At 42.8% G+C, this 23,495-nt stretch overlaps 2 protein-coding genes across 8 annotated transcripts; one reads left to right on the top strand and one right to left on the bottom strand.

Annotated features, from left to right (window-relative positions):
* LOC110530535 (importin-13) lies at nucleotides 1–17,559 on the bottom strand. Of its 6 annotated transcripts, XM_021613698.2 has the most exons (21): nucleotides 17,215–17,558; nucleotides 16,453–16,578; nucleotides 15,616–16,289; nucleotides 15,317–15,457; nucleotides 14,979–15,120; nucleotides 14,601–14,767; nucleotides 14,232–14,352; nucleotides 7,866–8,013; nucleotides 7,526–7,707; nucleotides 7,351–7,377; nucleotides 7,089–7,223; nucleotides 6,720–6,851; nucleotides 6,473–6,553; nucleotides 6,100–6,237; nucleotides 5,790–5,886; nucleotides 4,039–4,091; nucleotides 3,650–3,716; nucleotides 3,497–3,555; nucleotides 1,456–1,545; nucleotides 924–1,105; nucleotides 1–707 (listed from the first exon to the last, which is right to left on the bottom strand). In XM_021613698.2, exons 1-21 carry the CDS (start codon nucleotides 17,287–17,289, stop codon nucleotides 608–610), a joined length of 2,937 nt encoding a protein of 978 aa, XP_021469373.2. In that variant the 5' UTR covers nucleotides 17,290–17,558; the 3' UTR covers nucleotides 1–607. The 6 variants fall into 6 exon arrangements, 3 of the variants coding, with proteins under 3 accessions (XP_021469373.2, XP_036842085.1, XP_036842086.1); XM_036986190.1 differs by lacking the exon at nucleotides 1,456–1,545; XR_002474546.2 differs by lacking the exon at nucleotides 1–707 and having other exon boundaries at nucleotides 951–1,105; nucleotides 5,790–5,867; nucleotides 17,215–17,559.
* Nucleotides 17,560–18,020: 461 nt separating this feature from the next.
* Nucleotides 18,021–22,702, top strand: LOC110530538 (soluble scavenger receptor cysteine-rich domain-containing protein SSC5D). Of its 2 annotated transcripts, XM_021613701.2 has the most exons (5): nucleotides 18,021–18,250; nucleotides 19,623–19,949; nucleotides 20,664–21,047; nucleotides 21,161–21,318; nucleotides 21,462–22,702. In XM_021613701.2, exons 1-5 carry the CDS (start codon nucleotides 18,184–18,186, stop codon nucleotides 21,510–21,512), a joined length of 987 nt encoding a protein of 328 aa, XP_021469376.2. In that variant the 5' UTR covers nucleotides 18,021–18,183; the 3' UTR covers nucleotides 21,513–22,702. The 2 variants fall into 2 exon arrangements, with proteins under 2 accessions (XP_021469376.2, XP_021469375.2); XM_021613700.2 differs by having other exon boundaries at nucleotides 18,085–19,949.
* The last annotated feature ends 793 nt before the right edge of the window (nucleotides 22,703–23,495 follow it).

The following is a 23,495-nucleotide window of genomic DNA, read 5'->3' as shown; positions in this document are numbered from 1 at the left end:
TCAGCCTGCCTGAGCAGCTGCAGAGACTCAGATCTGTTTATTATTATTTCTAAACATCCCTACAACTTTCTTAAAACATCCTTATAACACAATCTTAACATGATCATGACATGCTTATAACATGATCATAACTCAGATCCCACTAAATACCTGGGTGAAAATTGGCTTTAAAAAATATATATTGGATAGTATCACCCTTCAAAACAGTTGTTGGTTTGTATCACGCACATCACCCACCATGACCCAATGTTGTCACTGCTCTCTTTGGGCCGGATTAGAGTTTTCTTCCCTCTGTTCTGCCTACGCCATAGAGTCCAGAGCAGGATATAACTTGATCAGACAAACAACTGTTAATAACTTTTCTGAAGAAACCATGATGCCTTTCTTCACATGGCCATAACAATAATAACATCCCATGACATTAACACAGGGACAGTTTTACCTTGGAACTTCAACCCCCCCACAGAATTCACACTACTGCAGCCATGTGAGTGCACCGCCAGCATAAAGTTGATACAATTCACACAAAGTCCTTGTCGGGGGACTCCAATCCTCTGTGTTTCCCTGAACAGGTCTTGGGTCAGACAAGGCGAGTACTGCAGCCACACTAGTAATCTGCTGAGTAGCCAGTAGTGCCCTGCATACCTCGACACAACAGCGAGAACTCCTTCACGATCTCCTTAACACGCCGCTTGTTTGTCTGTTCCCTGGGAAAAATAGGGTGAATGGGATAGATTTGTCTGAATAGATCAGAAAAGGGTTCAAACAGGTACATAGCTGTTTGCACATCTTGGAGGACTGCTACATAATGATACTGTTCCAGAGACAAATTCATCTGTCACGGTGAGATCGGAAGGTCAGAGCAGTGTGACTATAAAGAACCTGGAACGCCAAATGAGTGTATGAATGGATGTGTAGGCTACCTGAGGAGTTGCTGGCTGAAGGTGTCCTTCTGCTCCATGGAGACCTGGGCAGAGGGGAACCCTGGGACACGTAGTCCTTCCTTCAACCACTGGGCCAGCAGCACAGGGCAATGTCTGTTCAGACAGAAAAGCACCTCAGAGAAGTGCTCTGTCAGACAGCAGAGAGACTGACTTCCAACAATCTGGTGATGACACAGAGGGAGAGAAAGTTGTAACAAGAAGCCCAAGGGTGAGCACTGACTGAAACATAATTATACCCATTCATTGGCCACTATTGTGCTTAGAGCAGTGGTTCCCAACCTATTTCAGTTACTGTACTACCAACTGAATTTGACTGCCTGGTGTACCCCCTCATTTTACCGGTAAGCCTATGGTCTCATGAGTCTTCTCAAGTACCCCTTGTGGATAGTCCAAGTACAGGAATCCCTGGTTGGGAACCACTGGTCTGGAGGACTGAGTCACTGACTGCAGTCTTGTCCTACTCCTGAGGGTATTTCTTTCCCACACACTAACAGAGATACCAGTTGGTTACCTCCAGGACGGTGTGGACGAGAAGCTTCCCGTCCCTCTGTAGCACCTGACCAATAGGAGGGATGTCTCCACAATGACAGACCAACTCCATCTGATGGGGAGGTACGGAGGAAGGATGTATGGAACAGCCACATTATGACAGGAGGGGTGCAGAATAAACAGGAGTTATGCAGGGATGCAAAGTAGTCACCTTTTGGGGATATTCGCCTTTTTTAATCAAAAATAGGTGACCTACGTGCTTTCTATAAATCTGAGAACAGTTTGGGAGGGGGCTTTGGATCACTACTGGTTGTAGGACGAGGCTCAACCAATCGTTCACATTACAGAATGCAGCACGCGACTGAAGAGAGAAAAGACAACCAATGTGCTAGTTACATCATCAGCCTGCGCTCTGGAAAGACAGCGGGAGAGTGGAAATTATGGAGGTACCTGTACCTCCATATGAAAGGCAGTTTGCTCGTCTCCTGAATGATAACGAAGAGGTAGGTGAGAAGCCTGATCACGGAAACGGGGTGAGAAGGTGATGAAGCTATTTCATGAGCTATAACCGAAAAACTACTGCCATTTGGAAAGTGTGGTGGAACAAGTATTGTTAGCATTAAGTATCTTGCTAGCTGGATTGAATTCTCCGTTAGCTAGCCAGAGAAATTTTGAGCAACATTAGCCAACTTAACTGATAAAATAATTGAGTTTATGGTGTGAAATTAGCTGGCTAATAGTCAGACAGCTAACGTTACAACATCAGATGCGCTAACATTAATAACCTAACCAATTCGCTGTAGTATTAAATGGTATACGACTCCTTGGTGTTCTTCAAGTTATAACGCGTTAGTTGCTTACTGGACCCTGGCAATCTGTGTGAAATGTTAACTGGCTAATGAACTATATGTGAACTGATGTTTTCCCTCTAAAGTATGTGGTTCATTTTCCGAATGAGAGAATTAGGTGAATAATAAAAAATAAAAAAATTAACATTTATTTAACTAGGCAAGTCAGTTAAGAACAAATTCTTATTTACAATGATGGCCAACCGGGAAACAGGGGGTTAATTGCCTTGTTCAGGGGCAGAACGACAGATTTTTACCTTGTCAGCTCGGGGATTCGATCCAGCAACCTTTCGGTTCAACACTACCCACTAGGCTACCTGCTGCCCCTGAAAATGAGGTGTTGCTTGTTAAACAAGTGGATTCAGGGATGAAGTGGAGCTGGGCCTGGGCCTGGCTTAGACTGGATGCCACCATAGAGGTGAAAGGAACACCACTCACTTTTTCAGTCAGTGGATTAAAGGGGTATGCCAGGTGTACACTGCCTGAAAGAGATCAATTATGCCAACATAGGGTTAGCATGCTCTGCTAGCACATTGTAGAACAGATGTCCACAGGCAGAAGGTGTACAATGTGTAGCCCAAAGATATTGCTTTTGTTGTGTTGAACTTGACAGTAATACGTGTGTGTGTGTGGGGGGGGGGGGGGGGGGGTTTACTCAGTGAACGTTATTTTTGCACACATGTAGCCTTGTGCACTTGATCGATGTCTATAGTGGCCACTATAATAGAGCAAAAATAGAATGCCTGTTTGTCTCATTCTATTTCTACTATAAGGTGTTTTTTTCCCAAGTGCAATATTTATGTGTGTGGTCACAAACATTCTATTATAAAGGCTGTCATGGCTAACTGCAATATTAGTGTATTGTTTTTTTTCTCAAGACTTGAGTGTCATTTGCAGTAAAGTCTAGGCAACAAATAACATTGGATTTCTTTCTTTACATTTTTTAGCTCTGAGTTAGGTTCACATGAACCACTTTTTATTTTACACACAGAGACTGATCATGTAGATCATATTATTTGTTGTTTAATTAGTTAAAACCTGCATTTCTCCCTAGCAGGGATTTTTTTCATGTTTCAGTGAAAAAAAAGTGTAACCTTTTTGGGCCCTCAGCAGTGTGCACCCCTGGTTATGACTTCCAGTCATGAGTTAGTACAAGAGGTAAAGTTACTTGTGAAGTGATTGGTAATGTGTCATCATCGCACCTACTTAACTTACAAAGAACATACAGGCTGACTTCGTTGTAGGCGTCTCCGGGAACTTGAGTGACAGGACCCCTGAAAAAGAGTTGGTGCAGAACCAGTTGTATACACCTGCCACATTACAGTGCACTTGGAAATACAGTGTGGGTTACATGGCAAAGTCTCTCACCGCAGTAGAATAGAGCCTTTACATCTTGATGGTCAGACAGGTAGAGGTCAGGCTTCCTTTTGAGGGCCTATGGAGTCAACAACACACACATAAGCCCCCTTTTTACCTGGTTGTAACATGCGTCCTTTGTCCTGATCTTGTCCACATTCTGATTGTGTCCACATTATTTGACAGGTGTAGATGATTGAAATATGCATGGTGATCTGATTGTGATCATATACACCTGTCAAAAACGTGGGTTCAATTGGAATGTGGACTAGATCAGGACAAAGGACACATGTTAGAGCCAGGTATAAATTATGCTAAAGATACACACACATAGGTACACAAATATTTATCCAGAATGTAATCTCTGAGACAGAGAAGCGGACTATAAAAATAAGACAGACCTGGGCATGGAGTTGCATGAATGACTCAACAATATCAGGATGTTCCCTTGGGCCTGAAAAATTGATGGAATAGAGAACACACAAAAAGATGTCAAATAGGAAATACATTTGAAGTCAGAATATTACATACACCTTAGCAAAATACATAATTTTTTTTTTTTTTACAATTACTGACATTTAAACTTAGTAAGAATTCCCTGTCTTAGGTCAATTAGGATCGCCACTTTATTTTAAGAATGTGAAATGTCAGAATAATAGTAGAGATAATTATTTAATTCAGCTTTTATTTCTTTCAGGTAGGTCAGAAGTTTACATACACTCAATTAGTATTTGGCAGCATTGCTTTTAAATTGCTTAACTTTGGTCAAACGTTTCGAGTAGCCTTCCACAAGCTTCCCACAATAAGTTGAGTGAATTTTGGCCCATTCCTCCTGACAGAGCTGGTGTAACTGAGTTAGATTTGTAGGCCTCCTTGCTCGCACACGCTGGGATTGAGGTCAGGGTTTTGTGATGGCCACTCCAATGCCTTGACTTTGTTGTCCTTAAGCCATTTTGCCACAACTTTGGAAGTATGCTTGGGGTCATTGTCCATTTGGAAGACCCATTTGCAACCAAGCTTTAACTTCGACTGATGTCTTGAGATGTTGCTTCAATATATCCACATAATTTTCCACCTCATGATGCCATCTATTTTGTGAAGTGCACCAGTCCATCCTACAGCAAAGCACCCCCACAACATGATGCTGCCATGGCCGTGCTTCATGGTTGGGATGGTTTTCTTCGGCTTGCAAGCCTCCCCCCTTTTCCTCCAAACATAACGAGGGTCTTTATGGCCAAACAGTTCTATTTTTGTTTCATCAGACCAGAGGACATTTCTCCAAAAAGTACAATCTTTGTCCCCATGTGCAGTTGCAAACCGTAGTCTGGCTTTTTTATGGCGGTTTTGGAGCAGTTGCTTCTTCTTTGCTGAGTGGCCTTTCAGGTTATGTTGATATAGGACTCGTTTTACTGTGGATATAGATATTTTTGTACCGGTTTCCTCCAGCATCTTCACAAGGTCCTTTGCTGTTGTTCTGGGATTGATTTGCACTTTTCACACCAAAGTACATTCATCTCTAGGAGACAGAATGCGTCTCCTTCCTAAGCGGTATGTTGGCTGCGTGGTCCCACGGTGTTTATACGTGTGTACTATTGTTTGTACAGATGAACGTGGTACCTTCAGGCGTTTGGAAATTGCTCCCAAGGATGAAGCAGACTTGTGGAGGTCTACAATTTTTTTTCTGAGGTCTTGGCTGATTTCTTTTGATTTTCCCATGATGTCAAGCAAAGAGGCACTGAGTTTGAAGGTCGGCCTTGAAATACATCCACAGGTACACCTCTAATTGACTCAAATTATGTCAGTTAACCTATCAGAAGCTTCTAAAGCCATGACATCATTTTCTGGAATTTTCCAAGCTTTTTAAAGGCACAGTCAACTTAGTGTATGTAAACTTCTGATCCACTGGAATTGTGATACAGTGAATTATAAGTAAAATAATCTGTCTGTAAACAATTGTTGGAAAAATGACTTGTGTCATGCACAAAGTAGATGTCCTAACCAACTTGCCAAAACTATAGTTTGTTAACAAGAAATGTGTGGAGTGGTTGAAAAACTAGTTTTAATGACTCCAACCTAAGTGTATGTAAACTTTCGACTTCAACTGTACTTGGAAGATGATGTGAGAATCAAATCTCAATTTACTTTCTCTTACCTTGCTGGAAGATAGAGAGGGTGGTGGATGTGACCAGCTCAATAAGGGCCTGGATGGGGCTGAAATGATCTTTCTCACCTGCAAATATGTGGACCATCTAGAATGAAAGAGATCCAGTAATTCATAGAAATCATTGTGGGCACATTTAAAAAGTGTAAGGCAAGCTATCAGTGACTATATCCATTCAGCTATTGTTTTAAATGGGGTCTTTTCAATGAAATGTAGTAAATCATTCTGAGTTGAAATGGGATTCACCCCGACCCTGTGGAGCATTGAATCTGATTTGGATGGTTGGTCTGTTTCGGCCCACCTGGCGTGTGAGGTCGAGAGCAGAGGCTTGTGGGAAGGCGCTGTAGATCTGTCCCAGCATCTCACTGAGCTGTTGTACCATGGGAGCAAAGTCATTGAGGAGGGTCTTTACGGACCTCTCAAACACCCCACACACTGCCTACGGAAGAAGACATGCTGTGAGAGAGTGGGAATCTAGCCTGTAATCCAATCTGAATATCACTTAGTTTCACTAGTGCTTCAGAAGTTAAACAATCGTGAAATGGAGCAATATTCACTTCGGATTCCAGGCTAATGAAGAACAGTATGACTATGTACAGTACATATTCAGATAGACATACAGACCCATTTAAATGTTTCAACATTCTCATGTACATATAGAATATATTACTTACCTCCACCACTTCTGAGTCACTGAGCCACTTGCTGAGGATGGTCTGGATCAATGTGAAGACCTGCTGTAAGACCACCACCACCTGACAGACAAAGTAAACAGGATGACAGTAGTTATGGGTTGTGAGAGAGGTTCTGAGACAGAGAGGGCGAAAGAGAGAGTCAGGGAATGAGAGAAGGTGGGAGAGTGTAGAAAGATAGAGAGAAGGCAAAATAAATTGAGGAAGACAGAGTTGGGAGGAGACTCACTGGGTTGGGCCTGGCCTGAGCTGGGGTGGTGCCCTCTGACCCCTCGTCCTGCCTGCTGATGTCCAGCGTAGTGAACAGACTGGACAGCATACCCAGGATGTGGATGATAGACAGCTTGGCAGTGGGGCTGGGCTACACAAAGGGAGAGGGATATGGTTAGATCCAGAAAAACTGAATACAGAGATACATTGGGAGCAAAGGTTACAGTAAGAGTGGGTGGGAGGATAAAACAGGCAGGAAAGAGACACACAGTATGGAACCTATTTACATGGTATTTTACTGTATTGTAAGTCTGTGCTCAACACATCTATCTTTTAGGTGGTTGCATAGACCAAGTGCACTGTATACGCATAATTTCCTTGTACTTACCTCCTGGTGTGCCAGGGTGTCTAGCCTCTGGATGTGGGGGGTGAGGAGGGTGGTCAGGCTGCCCAGGATCTCCTCCATTGGCAAGGCAGAGAGTAGGAAGCCCAGGCCCTGCATCAGCCACATGCACTGGCTGCTCTGTGCACACACATGGATTCACAAATATAGTTTTAAATTCCATCCCTATATTTACAGAAAATAAACAATCTGCAGCAACAGTCTAAAACGTGATCATTTTTTTCAAAGACCAAGAATTTATACTGACCTTGTGGATATCTTTGACCAGTACGTCCTGTGAAAGGAAGAGAATGCTTTACGTGAGTGTAAAAAAAGAACCAAAGCAACATTGAATGACAGCACAGTTACCACGCACCATATTTTGAGCTACAGTACACTGCATCTATCACCACATGCTTTGTGAATCTTATTGTCACAAAGACCTGTGACACGGTCATGATGTCATGGATGTAAGGGGCGAGGTCGTGACGACACTCTCTGCAAATTCTCTTCAGAGTGGACACGCTGGACACGGACAGCTCAGCCTTCACCAAGCCCTGGAGCACCATTGGTAATACATTGCCTAACATCATCGGATGGTCCGCCAGCCACTCCGCTAGAGAACCTAGACAGCGAGAGAAAGGGGGTGGGATATAAAGGAAAGAGACAGATAGATAAAGGGAGAAAGACAGGAAAGGAGATTGTAGGGAAAAGAGGGCCAGAACAAACAGAAAGGTAGCAAAGAAAACTATAATACAACTGGATTAAGATGTTGGCTAGCACCTATAGTGTACATGACGGTGTCAGCTAGCTGAATGTTGCTTATACTGATCCGTGGGATCAGACCGATGAGGCCTGGGATGACATCAGAGTAGTTGACGTCTATGGTCTCTGCTATAGCCTGGAAGCCAAAGAGAAGGGCCTCAGTGTCCTGGAAAAATACAAAAGAAAAATAGAAAACATGTCCCAGAAAGAGGAAGCTAGAGAGTGAGATTTGTATTTATTATGGATCCTCATTAGCTGCTGCCAAAGCAGAAGCTACTCTTCCTCGGGTCCAGCAAAATTAAGGCAATACATACATTACAATACATTCACAACACACTGTGCGCCCTCAGGCCCCTACTACACCACTACCACATATCTACAGTACTAAATCCATGGGTATGTATAGTGCACGTATGTTATTGTGTGTGTGTATGCATGTGTCTGTGCCAATATTTGTATTGCTTCACAGTCCCAGATGTTCCATAAGGTGTTTTTTTATCTGTATTTTAAATCTAATTTTACTTTTACTGCTTGCGTCAGTTACTTGATGTGGACTAGAGTTCCATGTAGTCATGGCTCTATGTAAACTCAGCAAAAATAGAAACGTCTCTGTCTTTCAAAGATACTTCGTAAAAATCCAAATAACTTCACAGATCTTCATTGTAAAGGCTTTAAACACTGTTTCCCATGCTTGTTCAATGGACCATAAACAATTAATGAACATGCACCTGTGGAACGGGCGTTAACTTCTTGGTGACGGGGCAGTATTGAGTAGCTTGGATGAATAAGGTGCCCAGAGTAAACTGCCTGCTACTCAGCCATAAAAAGCTAGAATATGGGGCCTCCCGGGTGGCGCAGTGGTTAAGGGCGCTGTACTGCAGCGCCAGCTGTGCCACCAGAGACCCTGGGTTCGAGCCCAGGCTCTGTCGTAACCGGCCGCGACTGGGATGTCCGTGGGGCGACGCACAATTGGCCTAGCGTTGTCCGGGTTAGGGAGGGCTTGGCCGGTAGGGATATCCGGTTGGAACATTATTGAAGATTTATGTTAAAAACATACTGACAAGTTGCGGTTTTGTCTCACCAGGGTTGATGGTGTTTATCGTTGAAGGAATGAGCGTTACACCGAGGCCTGTACTCTGGAGCAGGATTGATATGGAGGTGGAGGGCTCGTCATGGTCTGGGGCAGTGTGTCACAGCATCGTCGAACTGAGCTTGTTGTCATTGCCGGCAATCTCAACGCTGTGCATTACAGGGAAGACATCCTCCTCCATCATGTGGTACCCTTCCTGCAGGCTCATCCTTACATGAACCTCCAGCATGACAATGTCACCAGCCATACTGCTCGTTCTGTACATGATTTCCTGCAAGACAGGAATGTCAGTGTTCTGCCATGGCCAGCAAAGAGCCCGGATCTCAATCCCATTGAGCACGTCTGGGACCTGTTGGATCGGTGAGGGCTAGGGCCATTCCCCCCAGAAATGTCAGGGAACTTGCAGGTGCCTTCGTGGAAGAGTGGGGTAACATCTCACATCAAGAACTGGCAAATCTGGTGCAGTCCATGAGGAGGAGATGCACTGCAGTACTTAATGCAGCTGGTGGCCACACCGGATACTGACTGTTATTTTTGATTTTGACACCCTTTTGTTCAGGGACACATTATTCCATGTATGTTAGTCACATGTCTGTGGAACTTGTTCAGTTTATGTTTCAGTTGTTGAGTCTTGTTATGGTCATACAAATATTTACGTTAAACCTGTTGAGTGTAGAGGGCAGTATTTTGATGTTTGGATGAAATATGTACCCAAATTAAACTGCCTATTTCTCAGGCCCAGAATCTAGAATATGCATATAATTGTCAGATTAGGATAGAAAACACTCTAAGGTTTCCAAAACTGTCAGAATATTGTCTGTGAGTATAACAGAACTGATATTGCAGGCGAAAACCTGAGAAAAATCCAACCCGGAAGTGCTGTTTTTCCTGAAAGCTCTCTGTTCCATTGCCTGCCGTCGCTCCATTTAAAGGGTTATCAACCAGATTCATTTTCCTATGGCTACCCCATGGTGTGAACAGTCTTTAGACATAGTTTCAGGCTTTTATTTGGAAAAATGAGCGAGAAAGATCACATTGCGTCAGTGGATGGCTGGGTGCCAGCAGCGTTTTGCGTGCGCAACAGCTTGGAGAAGACATTTCTCTCTCTCTCCTATTGAAGAAGCTACAGTCCCGGTTGATATATAATCAATTATATATTGTAAAAACAACCTGAGGATTGATTATAGAAAAAGTTTTACGTGTTTTACGAACTTTACGGATACTATTTGGAATTTTCGTCTGCGATGTCGTGACCGCTCTAGCCTGTAGATTTCTGAACATAACGCGCCAACCAAATGGAGGTATTTTGGATATAAAATCATCTTTATGGAACAAAAGGAACATTTATTGTGTAACTGAGAGTCTCGTGAGTGCAAACATCCGAAGATCATTAAAAGTAAGCGATTTAATTTATTGTTTTTCTGACTTTCGTGACCAATCTACTTGGCTGCTAGCTGTTTGTAATATTTTGTCTACTGAGAGAGATGGCCTTACATAAACGCCTGGTATGCTTTCGCCAAAAAGCTTTATTGACATCTGACATGCCAGGTGGATTAACAACAAGCTAAGCTGTGTTTTGCTATATTGCACTTGTGATTTCATGAAAATTAAATATTTGTAGTAATTTAATTTGAATTTAGCGCTCTGCAATTCAGCGGATGTTGACGAAAATGATCCCGCTAACGGGATGGGTGCATCAAGAAGTTAAGTTTGCTGTTTGCTCTAAATAAACGCAGTTGACAGTGAGAGGACGTTTCTATTTTTGCTGGGTTTATTACTATGTGCCTCCCATTGTCTGTTCTGGACTTGGGGACTGTGAAGAGACCTCTTGTGGAATGTTTTGTGGGGTATGTATGGGTGTCCGAGCTGTGTGCCAGTAGTTTAGACAGACAGCTCGGTGTATTGAACATGCATCTCATAAATAAAAGTAGTGATAAAGTCAATCTCTCCTCCACTTTCAGACAGAAGAGATTGACATGCATATTATTAATAGTAGCTCTCATCCAGCTCTCATCCATAGTGTACATCCACGGGGCAGCACTGAGCCAATTGCAATTTTCCTAAGTACTTTTTTGTGGCACCTGACCACACGACTGAACAGTAGTCAAGGTGCGACAAAACTAGGGCCTGTAGGACCTGCCTTGTTGATAGTGTTGTTAAGAAGGCAGAGCAACACTTTATTATAGACAGACTTCTCCTCATCTTAGCTTGTACTGCATGAATATGGTTTGACCATTTACAATCTAGGGTTACTCCAAGCAGTTTAGTCATCTCAACTTGCTCAATTTCCACATGATCTATTACAAGATTTAGTTTAGGTTTAGGGTTTTGTGAGTGTTTTGTTCCAAATACAATGCTTTTAGTTTTAAAAATATTTAGGGCTAACTTATTCCTTGCCACCCACTCTGAAACTAACTGCAGCTCTTTGTTGAGTGTTGCAGTAATTGTAGTCGCTGTAGTAGCTGACGTGTATAGTGTTGAGTCATCCGCATACATAGACACTCTGGCTTTACTCAAAGTCAGTGGCATGTTGTTAGTAAAAATTGAAAAAGCAAGAGGCCTAAACCGCTACCCTGGGGAATTCCTGATTCTAACTGGATTATATTCGTGAGGCTTCCATTAAAGAACACCTTCTGTGTTCTGTTAGACAAGTAACTCTTTATCCACATTATAGCAGAGGGTGTAAAGCCATAACACATACATTTTTCCAGCAGCAGACCATGATCGATAATGTCAAAAGCTGCACTGAAGTCTAACAAGACAGCCGCCACAATAATTTTATCATCAATTTCTCTCAGCCAATCAGCCGTCATTTGTGTAAGTGCTGTGCTCGTTGAGTGTCATTCCCTATAAGTATGCTGAAATTCTGTTATCCATTTGTTTACTGTGAAATAGCATTTTATCTGGTCAAACACAATTCTTTCCAGAAGTTTACTAAGGGTTGGTAACAGGCTGATTGGTCGGCTATTTGAGCCAGTAAAGGGGGCTTTACTATTCTTGGGTAGCGGAATGACTTTAGCTTCCCTCCAGGCCTGAGGGTACACGCTCTCTAGTAGTCTTAAATTGAAGATGTGTCAAATAGGAGTGGCAATATCTTCTGCTATTATCCTCAGTCATTTTCCATCCAGATTGTCAGACCCCGGTGGCTTGTCATTGTTGATAGACAACAATAATTTTTTCACTGCTTCCACACTGACTTCACAGATTTCAAAAGTACAATTCTTGTCTTTCATAATTTGGTCTGATATACTTGGATGTGTAGTGTCAAGGTTTGTTGCTGGCATGTCATCCCTAAGTTTGCTTATCTTGCCAATGAAAAAGTAAATAAAGTAGTTTGTAATATCAGTGGGCTTTGTGATGAATGAGCCATCTGATTCAATGAGTGAAGGAGCCGAGTTGGCTTTAGGAGCCGAGTTGGCCCCAAAGCTATTTACTATCATTCTTTATATAATTTATATTTGTTTCATAGTGTAGTTTCTTTTTATTTAGTTTAGTCACATGATTTCTTAATTTGCAGTACGTTTGCCAATCAGTTGGGCATTGCCATCAATTCCTCCAAGGGGATTTTTTACAGTCTTTTACAGTAATTTTCTTAATGGGTGCGTGCTTATTAGTAACTGGAATAAGTCGTTTCATAAATGTGTCAAGTGCAGCATCTGGTTGCTGCTCATTACACACCACAGACCAGCAAATACATCATCAACATATGAATCACTACAAAACTTTGTGTATGACCACTTATATATTAGGCCCAGACTTTGGAACTTTGGTTTTCCTAGATATGGTTCTTATATTGTGATCACTGCATACTATGGATCTGGATACTGCTTTAAAGCAAATATCTGTAGCATTAGTAAATATGTGATCAATACATGATGATTTGATGATTTAATTCCTGTGCTGTTTGTAACTACCCTGCTAGGTTGACTGACAACCTGATCCAGGTTGCAGGCACTGGTTACAGTTTGAAGTTTTTTCCTGAGATGGTAGCTTGATGAGATAGAGTCACACAGGAAGAAACATGACAAAATAGCTTTGGGACGTATACATTCACTACCGTTCAAATGTTTGGTGTCACTTAGAAATGTCCTTGTTTTTGTCTATTAAAATAACATCAAATTGATCAGAAATACAGTGTAGACATTGTTAATGTTGTAAATGACTATTGTAGCTGGAAACTGCTGATTTTTTATGGAATATCTACTTATGTGTACAGAGGCCCATTATCAGCAAACATCACTCCTGTGTTCCAATGGCACGTTGTGTTAGCTAATCCAAGTTTATCATTTTAAAAGACTAATTGATCATTAGAAAACCCTCAGTCTCAACGTCAACAGTGAAGAGGCGACTCCGGGATGCTGGCCTTCTAGGTAGAGTTCCTGTCCAGTGTCCAGTGTTCTTTCGCCCATATTAATCTTTTATTTTATTGGCCAGTCTGAGATATGGCGTTTTCTTTGCAACTCTGCCTAGAAGGCCAGCATTCCGCAGTCACCTCTTCACTGTTGACGTTGAGACTGGTGTTTTGCGGGTACTATTTAATGAAACTGCCAGTTGAGGACTTGTGAGGCGTCTGTTTCTCAAACTAGACACTCTAATGTACTTGTCCTCTTGCTCAGTTGTGCACCGGGGCCTCCCACTCCTCTTTCTATTCTGGTTAGAGACAGTTTGCTCTGTTCTGTGAAGAGAGTAGTACACAGCGTTGTACGAGATCTTCAGTTTCTTGGCAATTCCTCGCATGGAATAGCCTTCATTTTTCAGAACAAGAATAGAAGAATACTGACGAGTTACAGAAGAAAGTTATTTGTTTCTGGCCATTTTGAGCCTGTAATCAAACCCACAAATGCTGATGCTCCAGATACTCAACTAGTCTAAAGAAGGCCAGTTTTATTGCTTCTTTAATCAGAACAACAGTTTTCAGCTGTCCTAACATAATTGCAAAAGGGTTTTCTAATGATCAATTAGCCTTTTAAAATTATAAACTTGGATTAGCTAACACAACATGCCATTGGAACACAGGAGTGATGGTTGCTGATAATGGGCCTCTGTACGTCTATGTATATATTCTATTCAAAATCAGCCGTTTCCAGCTACAATAGTCATTTACAACATTAACAATGTCTACACTGTATTTCTGATAAATTTGATGTTATTTTAATGGATATTTTTTGTTGCTTTTCTTTCAAAAACAAGGACATTTCTAAGTGACCCCAAACCTTTGAACGGTAGTGTATGTCTTTGTATGTGTGACCCGTTGTATGATCACTGTATTTATGTAAATTGGTGTTTGAACTGACCTGCCATGCTGTCGGTCTCTCCGTGTCCATCAGCAGTCGGCCCAGTCTATCATAGAGGTTACTGAGAAGCTCCGCCCCCAGGATCTCGTACACATACATCAGAGTGTCTGATATGTCGACTCTACCACACAAAACACACATGCAGTATAATCACAATTTTCCCTGGGCACTCTGCTCTATTCAAAATGAAATACTTTGGTAAAAACATTCAACAGATCTGTCGACTAGAAACTAGTGTTAGATAAAGCATAACATACATCGTACAACAAAATCTTGGGTCAAATAATGTAAAATCTCAAGTGAAAATCAAAGAGCTTCTCCAAGGACTACAACTCCCATCCCTTCTGTAGAAGTAGACTTCCTGTTTACCTGTAGATCCTGAACTGCTCCTTGTCATCTGAGGACCAGGAAGTATAGTCCTGCTCTGAGGGGAAGTGGGCCTTGTGGAGCAGAACGTCCACCAGCTGGAAGTAGACTGGTCTGTAGACCTGCAGGTAAACTACCTGCTTGTCCTCCTCAAATGACAGGATGTCATCCTGGAACCACAGGAAGTATACATCAGAAAGTGACCATGCTACAATGTACAGATGAGGTACTTCCTCTCCAGCACTGTAGGTTTTACCACTAACCCTAACCCAAACCCTTCACCAATACCTGCAGTGTACCAAAAGGTGAAGGAGCTGGTGGTCTTGTTTACTGGATAGTGTCCAGGATTAGGGTGTAGGGGTTAGGGTGTAGGGTACATACCTGCAGAGTGTACCAGAAGGTGAGTGTGAGGGAGCTGGTGGTCTCGTTGACTGGGTAGTGCCCAGGGATGCCAGTACAGAACAGGATCATTTTGACTAGGGCTAGGTATCCCTGCCAGTGTTCCACCTGTTCCAGAAGAGTCCTGTTCCACAAAGTCACACCCAGGGAGATGAGGTGAAACAGGTCCATAATGAGCCAAGAAAACTGGTTATCACTTAATACTAACACCACAGATGGTTCATAGATGTTCAACTAAGTATCAGCAAACTTTAGTTAGATAGTTAGCAAACTAACTATCTAGTAACATAGCCCAAGCCCTAACCTAAAGGTATGTGTACCTGGAGTGTGTTTCCCCCAGAGCGACAGCGATGCGACAGATACCATGGGAGGTCTCCATGTCTCCGTCCCTCGCTGCGGCTTTCAGCTGGTCATGGAGACCCAGCACCAGGGGCATCAAGTTCACCAGAGCATCAGTGTATCTGAACACATGCACACACACACACACACACACACACACAAATGTATGCTGAGTCAATACAATGCGTCTCAACACAACTCATTATCAAAGTGCTCTATGTGTGTGTGTGTGTGTGTGTGTTTGTCTGCCTGTCTGTCAATGTGTGTGTGTCAATCTCACCTCTGGCAGTCAGGTTGGGATATAGAGCTGACAATGGTCTCCACGGCAGTGTCAAACAGCTCTGGGTCTGACAGAGCAGCAAAACAGTCCTGCAGCAGCCCCTCGCTCTCCCCATGCAGAGGAACATCCAGTCCCACCCAGCTAGACAAGCACCGTAGGGCCCGCTCCTTCACCTGGCTGTTGCCCTCCTGTCTCTGGAGCAGCTGGCGCAGCAGGGGACATACCGCCGTCCACTCCCCAGCCAGGGCCTCTCTCAGCTGGGCACGACGGGCCTGGGGCAGCCGGCAGCTCTGGAATTCTTCTGGCAGCACGGTGAGGAGCTCCAGCAGGGCCAGGCAGTGTGCGTGGGCGTTCACTTCCTCCTCTGCCCCACCTCCTCCACCAACCCCAGCCCCACCCTGACTTCCGCCCTGATCCCCAGCCTTTTCTGGCTGGTAGACCCTGACCATGTCAGCCACAGCCTGGGGCCAACCCTGGGGCATGGTGTGGAGGGCCAGGGAGGCCAGGGCCACACACAGCCTGGTCAGCACCATCTTTGGCCCAGAGGAGAAGTGGGAGATGTGGGAAAGGAGCTGCATCCTCAGTGTCTGGTGTTGGTCTGTGGGGAGGTCGGCCCAGTGACAGGAGATCTTGGTGTGAAGGGTGCTGGCGCCAAAGAACTGGATCTCAGGAAGCTGTTTTGACAATGGTGTAATAGTAAAACAAGAATACAGCGTTCTACAGGGTTATTATGAGTGTCGTCATGGAGTGAAATACAAGCAGGAAAGGAATGATTACTACACAACAGAGTCTGTAGAAAGTACAGGGGAGTTTGTAGGATGGGGCTGTGGAGCGGACCTTGTCTGGGCTGAGCAGAGGCCAGCAGAACTGCCAGGCCTGACGGGAGGTCTGGGCCTGAGTCAGCCACTTCTGGGCCACATTCTTATGCTCCATGTCCGGGTCATAGTACAGTTGCTGGAGGGCCTAGAGGAGGGAGGAGAGGACATTTCCAATTCAATTAATTTAATTTACAATAGGGAGAGAAATTAAAAAGTGACCGGAGTCCTTATCATACAATGTGTCCTTGAAGGCATGACTGCCACTGATAAGGAATGTAAGAGGGGAGCCTCAAAAGCACACAGGATGGCCAACTCTGCATGAGTGAGTGCTGTTGCTAATGGCAACTAATCCCAAGCACATGGTGGTGGTTATAATTAGCACAGTATGTGTGTAACTGATATCATATTACAACAGCCCCCTTCCCTCTATGTCCCATTGAACTAGTTTACTCCATATGAACTGCCCATTGTGAAATATTAATTCAAAAGCTATTCTGTAGCCTATTTGTTAAAGGTCAAAATTCCATTGTAATTAGTCTGCATTTTTTCAACTGTCAATCAATAGGCCTACATATGTGTAGCCTATTTGGGAAATAATATGGAGGCCTAATAAATATCATTGTCACAACGCATAAAACCACAATGCTGATGAGATATTTAGAAAGACTTGACTGAGATGAACAAACTGCTTTCAGACTTAATGAGAGCTGTCATTGTTGGTAGCCTACTGCATAAAACGAACCACTTCTCTGTCGCGCACTGTATGAGTTGGACAACTTACTTTTTCGACGTTTTCCACCGTTAATTCTAAGGACACGAAGTCGGGGCTCTGCACGGAGCTGTCAGGGGGCTCCATCCCGTAGATGACAAGCTTTATAATGGGAACACTTCTTTTAATGTCCGCTCTTAGATTTTTGCGCTTGCTGCCTGCGATCCTGGGCTTTAATAAGTCTCCCACTATCAGACAGTGCTGTTGATGAACAGAGGCGGCCCCTGGCAGAAGGCCAGCCTGCTACTTGTTAAAAGTTAGTTGTCGTTAACGGATTCAGCATTCATTGTCCTTTTGTGACTGACACCTGTGCTGACCGTAGTGCTGACCACAAACCAGAGGTCTAGCAACGTATGACAGGAGCATATTGAAACACTGACCTCTGTTGGCAGATTAGGCTAATTCTGGAAATGTTTAAGAGGGAAATGTTGGTCTTTATAGTTTTCTCATAAGCATAAGAACATAGCGAATCTTTAAAACAGATCCATAACTCTACCTGTGTAGGGCTTATCAGTATTTCTGATAAAGGAATGCCTAGAAATGCTTGTTTTAATCAGGGAGCAATGAGGAGCGCACGAAGCATGCAGTGACAGCTGGTTGAGGTGCAGCGTACCCCCCTTTAATGGGAAGGGCGGTCGCGGGCTAGCAATGGAAGTGAGCCCGTGACAGTGACACATTCATAACACACTGTGGGCCTTTAACATCGACAGACATCGTCCTGACGGAGCTGGGAAGAGACTCACTTTGTGTGTTGCGCTGTGCGTTAGTCCAACATTGCGCACCGCGCGTCATACAGGCATTTCAACCCCACCCCTTCTTTCATATCCTCTAATGCCAGACCCTTCTGTATTTTTAGCAATGCTGTTCTCTGTCAGATAACCAACCGAAAGAGCAGCAAATAATACGCTCTAGCAAATAAGAGAACGGACGTTAAAAGCCGTTGAACGTTTTATCATCGTATCCACGAAAGCGGCACATGAAATGAACATTGAAATGCATCTAGTGGTTTGTGCTTTGGTGATCCTTACCAGATCATCGCAGACAAAGGGTAGGTGTCGGTGTGTGTGCTGTGTTTAGAATAGACAGCCCGCTGAGAATATATATTTTGTGCTTGTCATTCAGTTTACTTTATCATCACAAAATATTCTGAAGATAGTTATTCTGATATTCTGATGACAATTTGTATAATGTAGGCTAAACGTAAATGTAATGTTACCAATTTAATTTGGCAGTGTTTATCGACTGGTCATACACTAGGGCTACCTGTCAGTGCGGGTTATTATGAGGTTATTATAGGTAAGGATATTTTTATTGACATAAGAGGCCAATAGGAACATTCTTTGAATTTCTCAACATATTTTGCCTGATCTTTTGCTTGATATCAGGGTTGGGGTTCAATTCTATTCTAATTGTATTACTTCTCCCTGTAAATTTAATTAAATTCAAATTCCAGGACAGTCTTTGAATTCAGAGATAATTCAATTCCAATATTAGGTAAATTCCATTAATTCCATTCCTAATTCAATATTATGAACAAAACAATTCCACAAATTTGAATTCAATTCCCTCAGGGTTTGAGGCTGATCATTTCACTGTTCAGACAGCCTCGCTATAATGGAAATATAGAAATTCAAGTTTAAATTATTTAAAACAAATCCTGTAGTCAAATTTGTTATACTAAGTGGATTAATTCCATTAACTGGGAAATGTACAAATATTGAATTCCAATTCAATTCCAAAGATTAAATGTGTTTACAATTAAAATTCAATTTCAATTCATTAGTGAATTCAATAATATAATTGGAATTTCAAATTAAATTGGAATTTAACCTAACCCTGCTTGATATACTTAATCAGTTATTCTTGTGAGTATTGCATTCTTATTTAAATACATACTCGTTCAGTACTATAGTCTCATATTCCAGTAAGCCTATGAAAACATGTTTTTGTATAGCCTATTGCATTTGGATTGTTTGCCAACTGCTCTTATTATGAATATTTCATAACATAAGTATATCATATGACATGATCAACAGCAGATCAATTAGTATTGCTGATAAGAATGGAAGATGAAATGATGTACCCCCTCTCAGCAATAGCCACGGATGCCTAATTATATAACACCACAGTGCTACAGGCCACTGACACATTAACTATTCAACACTCAATATTCTTAAACAATGAACAATTCAATGGCATTTGAACATACACTAGACATACATGAAAATGCCAACAATCATGACCAGAGCCCTGAGTTCTTCCTGCTCAGGTTAAGTGGAAAGGAAAAATAATCAATAAATATGTATTTCCCAGTCATGCTTTTGTAATGTCTACCAGTATCAGTAATTCATCTATTCACAACAACATGGAGAACCAGGACATTATATTTATACAGCGACATCATCATTATTTTCTTGTAGGCCAGAGTACTGCTTTGCCCCCTGTCTTCATCCCAGTTAGCCTCCAGCGTGAGGACGTGTCTACTGCATCCCAAGCCCTCCCAATTATCAATGAAGATGGGGATCCGAGGCCAGAGCCAGGTCCTGCCAATCAGACCTCACCAGACCAAGCGGATAGAGCCCCAACCAAACCAGCTGTTACCAACAGCGACAAGCTGCACCAATCAGATTCTGTTACAGATGCTGGTGACAGCGATGACATGGCTGTGACCAATCAGATGACCAAGTCTCCAGCTGCACACACAGTCAACACTGTTACCACCACCCAAGACAATGCCACTCTCGCAGGTACTGTAACCCAAAGGATATTTCACTTCTATCAGCGTCATTAAGCCTGTCTATATTCCCCATGGTTACCCTGAGGTAGTCCTGTCTATGTAATACTATAGTAATTATATTACTCTGTGACTTTCTCTCAGCCACCACTCAGCTGGTAGCTTGTTTATATAGTGTTCAGTCTGAACATAGACAGCCGCATTCTGCAAAAGCTGCTTGTTTGCAAACACAGAAGCTTGCCTCAGGCTCCACCCACCATCAAACAGCTTACCAGGGGAATAGAAAGGCTCCATCTTTCCCTTCTATCATGGTATGCCCTGGGCCTGGCTACCTGTGTGCCTTGGCAACAGGGAGTAGAGGGGTGTTGAGCGGTATAGAGGGGGATGTGGCAACCTGATGTAGGAGGTATCGTTTTAACAAATATAACTATCTCTGTCAATGCTGAGCGAGTCTGCTGTGTCTGATGCCTCTTCTGCCTGACAAACACACAATATGACATAATACCATCCAGATTTCAATATATCTGTCTCTCTCATTCTCCTCCTTTTGCTTTCAAATAACAAGAGTATAACCTCATTTAGGAGAAGCAGTAATGATGGTAAATGAAAAAAAGACTCATTGCAGAACCCTTATCTGTTACTTCCATTGAGATACTGTATATACAGTGTGTAATACTGTCTGTATGTAATACTGTTGTAATTATATTTCTATGTGATTATCACTCAGCCGTTCCAGATGGCTCCTCCTCCTCATCCCCTGTGAAGAGCACCTCCCCTGCAGGACTGCCCTCCATCCTAGGGGACACTACTAGCCACCCCTCCAACCTAGGGGACACTACTAGCCACCCATCCACCCTAGGGGGCACTACCCACCCTGGTTTCGCTGGAGGCCACCTCACCACCTCTACTCCTCCTGCCTTAGATACCAACCTACTTCCATCCCATGTTTTAATACCGATCCAGTCCTCTGTCCAACCCAGCACCCTTGCCCTGATCCCTTCCCCAACCCAACCCCTCACCATGGAGCACCCCCAGACCTCTGCCCCAGTCCACATCCCTGTCAGCCCACCTCAACAGGAGGTTCCATCGGAGCTCAATGTTGGAGATGAGGGTAAGATGATAATATACCAATTAATCAATCAAATTGTTCACTCATTATCCAGTTAACAAATTACACAACTAATTAGACAATCAATAAATCAATCAGTTAACATGTTGTTCCAGACAAAGGGCCACATCTCCACTCTCCTCTGGACCCTGTGCTGGCTGGCCTGGTCTCTGTCTTCATTGTCACCACAGCCGTAGTCTCTGTCATCCTCTTCCTCAAGTTCCGCCAACGAACCGACCACCCGGACTTCCACCGGCTGCAGGATCTACCTATGGTGACCATACTATACTTATCATGTTAGATTCAGGTCTTCTGTGGCATGACACTTTGTTCATGTGAGATATATGATTTCAATTTATTTGAAGTGATATAGTGTTTGGCAACATTATGACTCTCTTGTTTTGTCTTCCTGTCCAGGATGACTTGATGGAAGACACGCCACTTTCCAGATACACTTACACTTACTGATGATGGAAACTTTTCATCAACAACAGTCAACTTTTCTTCTAGCACAGCTACAAAGCAGACACCCAATGGGCTGCCATTTTGGATCCTGGCAAAGCTTTTGACTGGACTCGACTGCCAGTGCCCATGTTGACTCCCTATGATTCCCCCTTCTGAGCAGTTTCCAATTTGATTGTGTTCTGTTAACAATGAGAGGGCTTTAAATACCCAATGAGGAGTTTCAAAACTAGGCCAACATCAGAGGTTTCAACATTAAGCCAACATCAGAGGTTCCGTTTAAACATTAGACCAACACCCTCAATATTCCCTTTGAAACTCTCGGACCACTCATCTCCACAGGGGTCTGTTTTGTTCTTCAGAGACGAGTTCCCTTTGTAATGCACCCCTCCTCCTGATACAGGTCATGCACAGCACAGGCTGCACTTTAATGTGTTATAGAAACAGTCACAGTGCTCTCACAGTCTCCAAAGCCACTAAATGAGTTGGTACTGTATGAAGAAGACACAATGTCACGTTGGATGTTGTTGCCTGAGTCCAGGAGCGAGGGAAAATGGAAAGGGAGTGAAAGATGGTTACTGTAGAGGTACTTGATTTAAATGTTTATCAGTCTCCCATAAACCATGTTATAGAACTATTCTAATCCTTGAACTGACCAAATATGAGTGAAGTGCTCTTTCAAACCAGAATGCCTAGTGGGTTGAAAAACATCCATCCTTGGTCTTACTTGATAGCCAGTAAACATTCTGTAAATGTAACCCAAAACAGTCAGAGAAACAGTCAGCTTCTCTGCATTCGTTGGTTAATTAGATTAGGGGTGTAGAAAGGCAGGGGCGGCTGATCAATTTTTAGCCCAGTGGGCCTGTCTAACTTTTTTTGTTTTGTTTTTTTGCGCAAAATATTTACTTGGTATTTAAGAGTGTCTCAGAAAATGATCCTTTAAGTTAATTGGAAATAATAAAATGCAGAAACAGCAGAGTATGTATTAGAACTATGAGATTTTAAGTTACATTTAGATTGAAAATGACCTGAAGAAAATTACTTTTTGTCGTGCACTGCAACAAATCATATTTACAGTGTTTAAGTGTTTTACCTGTAAGTGCCAATAGTGATGTAAGAGGTTGACATACAGATTCAGGGTTAACTGTAAAAAATGAACATTTAAGGACTTTTTTAATAAATAAACCTAAACCCTTTTTGCTGTGTGCCTATGACTCTACAGCATAATCAGGAAGTGATTCACAAGTTCAGAGAGCTATTGTATTGTTAATTATACTGGACAAAATATAAATGCAATAATGGGAGAACAGATGCTGCTGGAAGTGGTTTTGGAGGGCCAGTAGGAGGCACTCTTTCCTCTGGTCTAAAAAAATATCCCAATGCCCCAGGACACTGCCCTGTGTAGGGTGCCGTCTTTCGGATGGGACATTAAACGGGTGTCCTGACTCTCTGAGGTCATTAAAGATCCCATGGCACTTATCGTAAGAGTAGGGGTGTTAACCCCGATGTCCTGGCTAAATTCCCAATCTGGCCCTCAAACCATCACAGTCACCTAATAATCCCCAGTTTACAATTGGCTCATTCATCCCCCTCCTCTCCCCTGTAACTATTCCCCAGGTCGTTGCTGCAAATGAGAAAGTGTTCTCAGTCAACTTACCTGGTAAAATAACGGATAAATAAATAAAAGATTTTACTGATTTACAGTTCATAAGGAAATCAGTCAATTAAAATAAATTAATTAGGCCCTAATCTATGGATTTCACATGACTGGTAATACAGATTGGCATCTGTTAGTCACAGTAAAAAACAGGGATCATCAGCTAGATTCAGCCGAGGGCTGATTTTTTTCTTGAGTGGATGGTCGGGGGGCCCGGGACATAATTACAAATCATTTGTAGACTGCTAATTGACCACAAGAAACCTAAACACATATGCTTGACTAAAATATACTCATTTGAAACCTTCCTTACATTTGAATAAGATCACATA

This window comes from Oncorhynchus mykiss, chromosome 8, assembly GCF_013265735.2.
Source record: "Oncorhynchus mykiss isolate Arlee chromosome 8, USDA_OmykA_1.1, whole genome shotgun sequence".
Lineage (NCBI taxonomy): Eukaryota > Metazoa > Chordata > Actinopteri > Salmoniformes > Salmonidae > Oncorhynchus > Oncorhynchus mykiss.
Note: the sequence above shows the minus strand (reverse complement) of the source record. Positions and strands in the feature narration are given on the sequence as shown.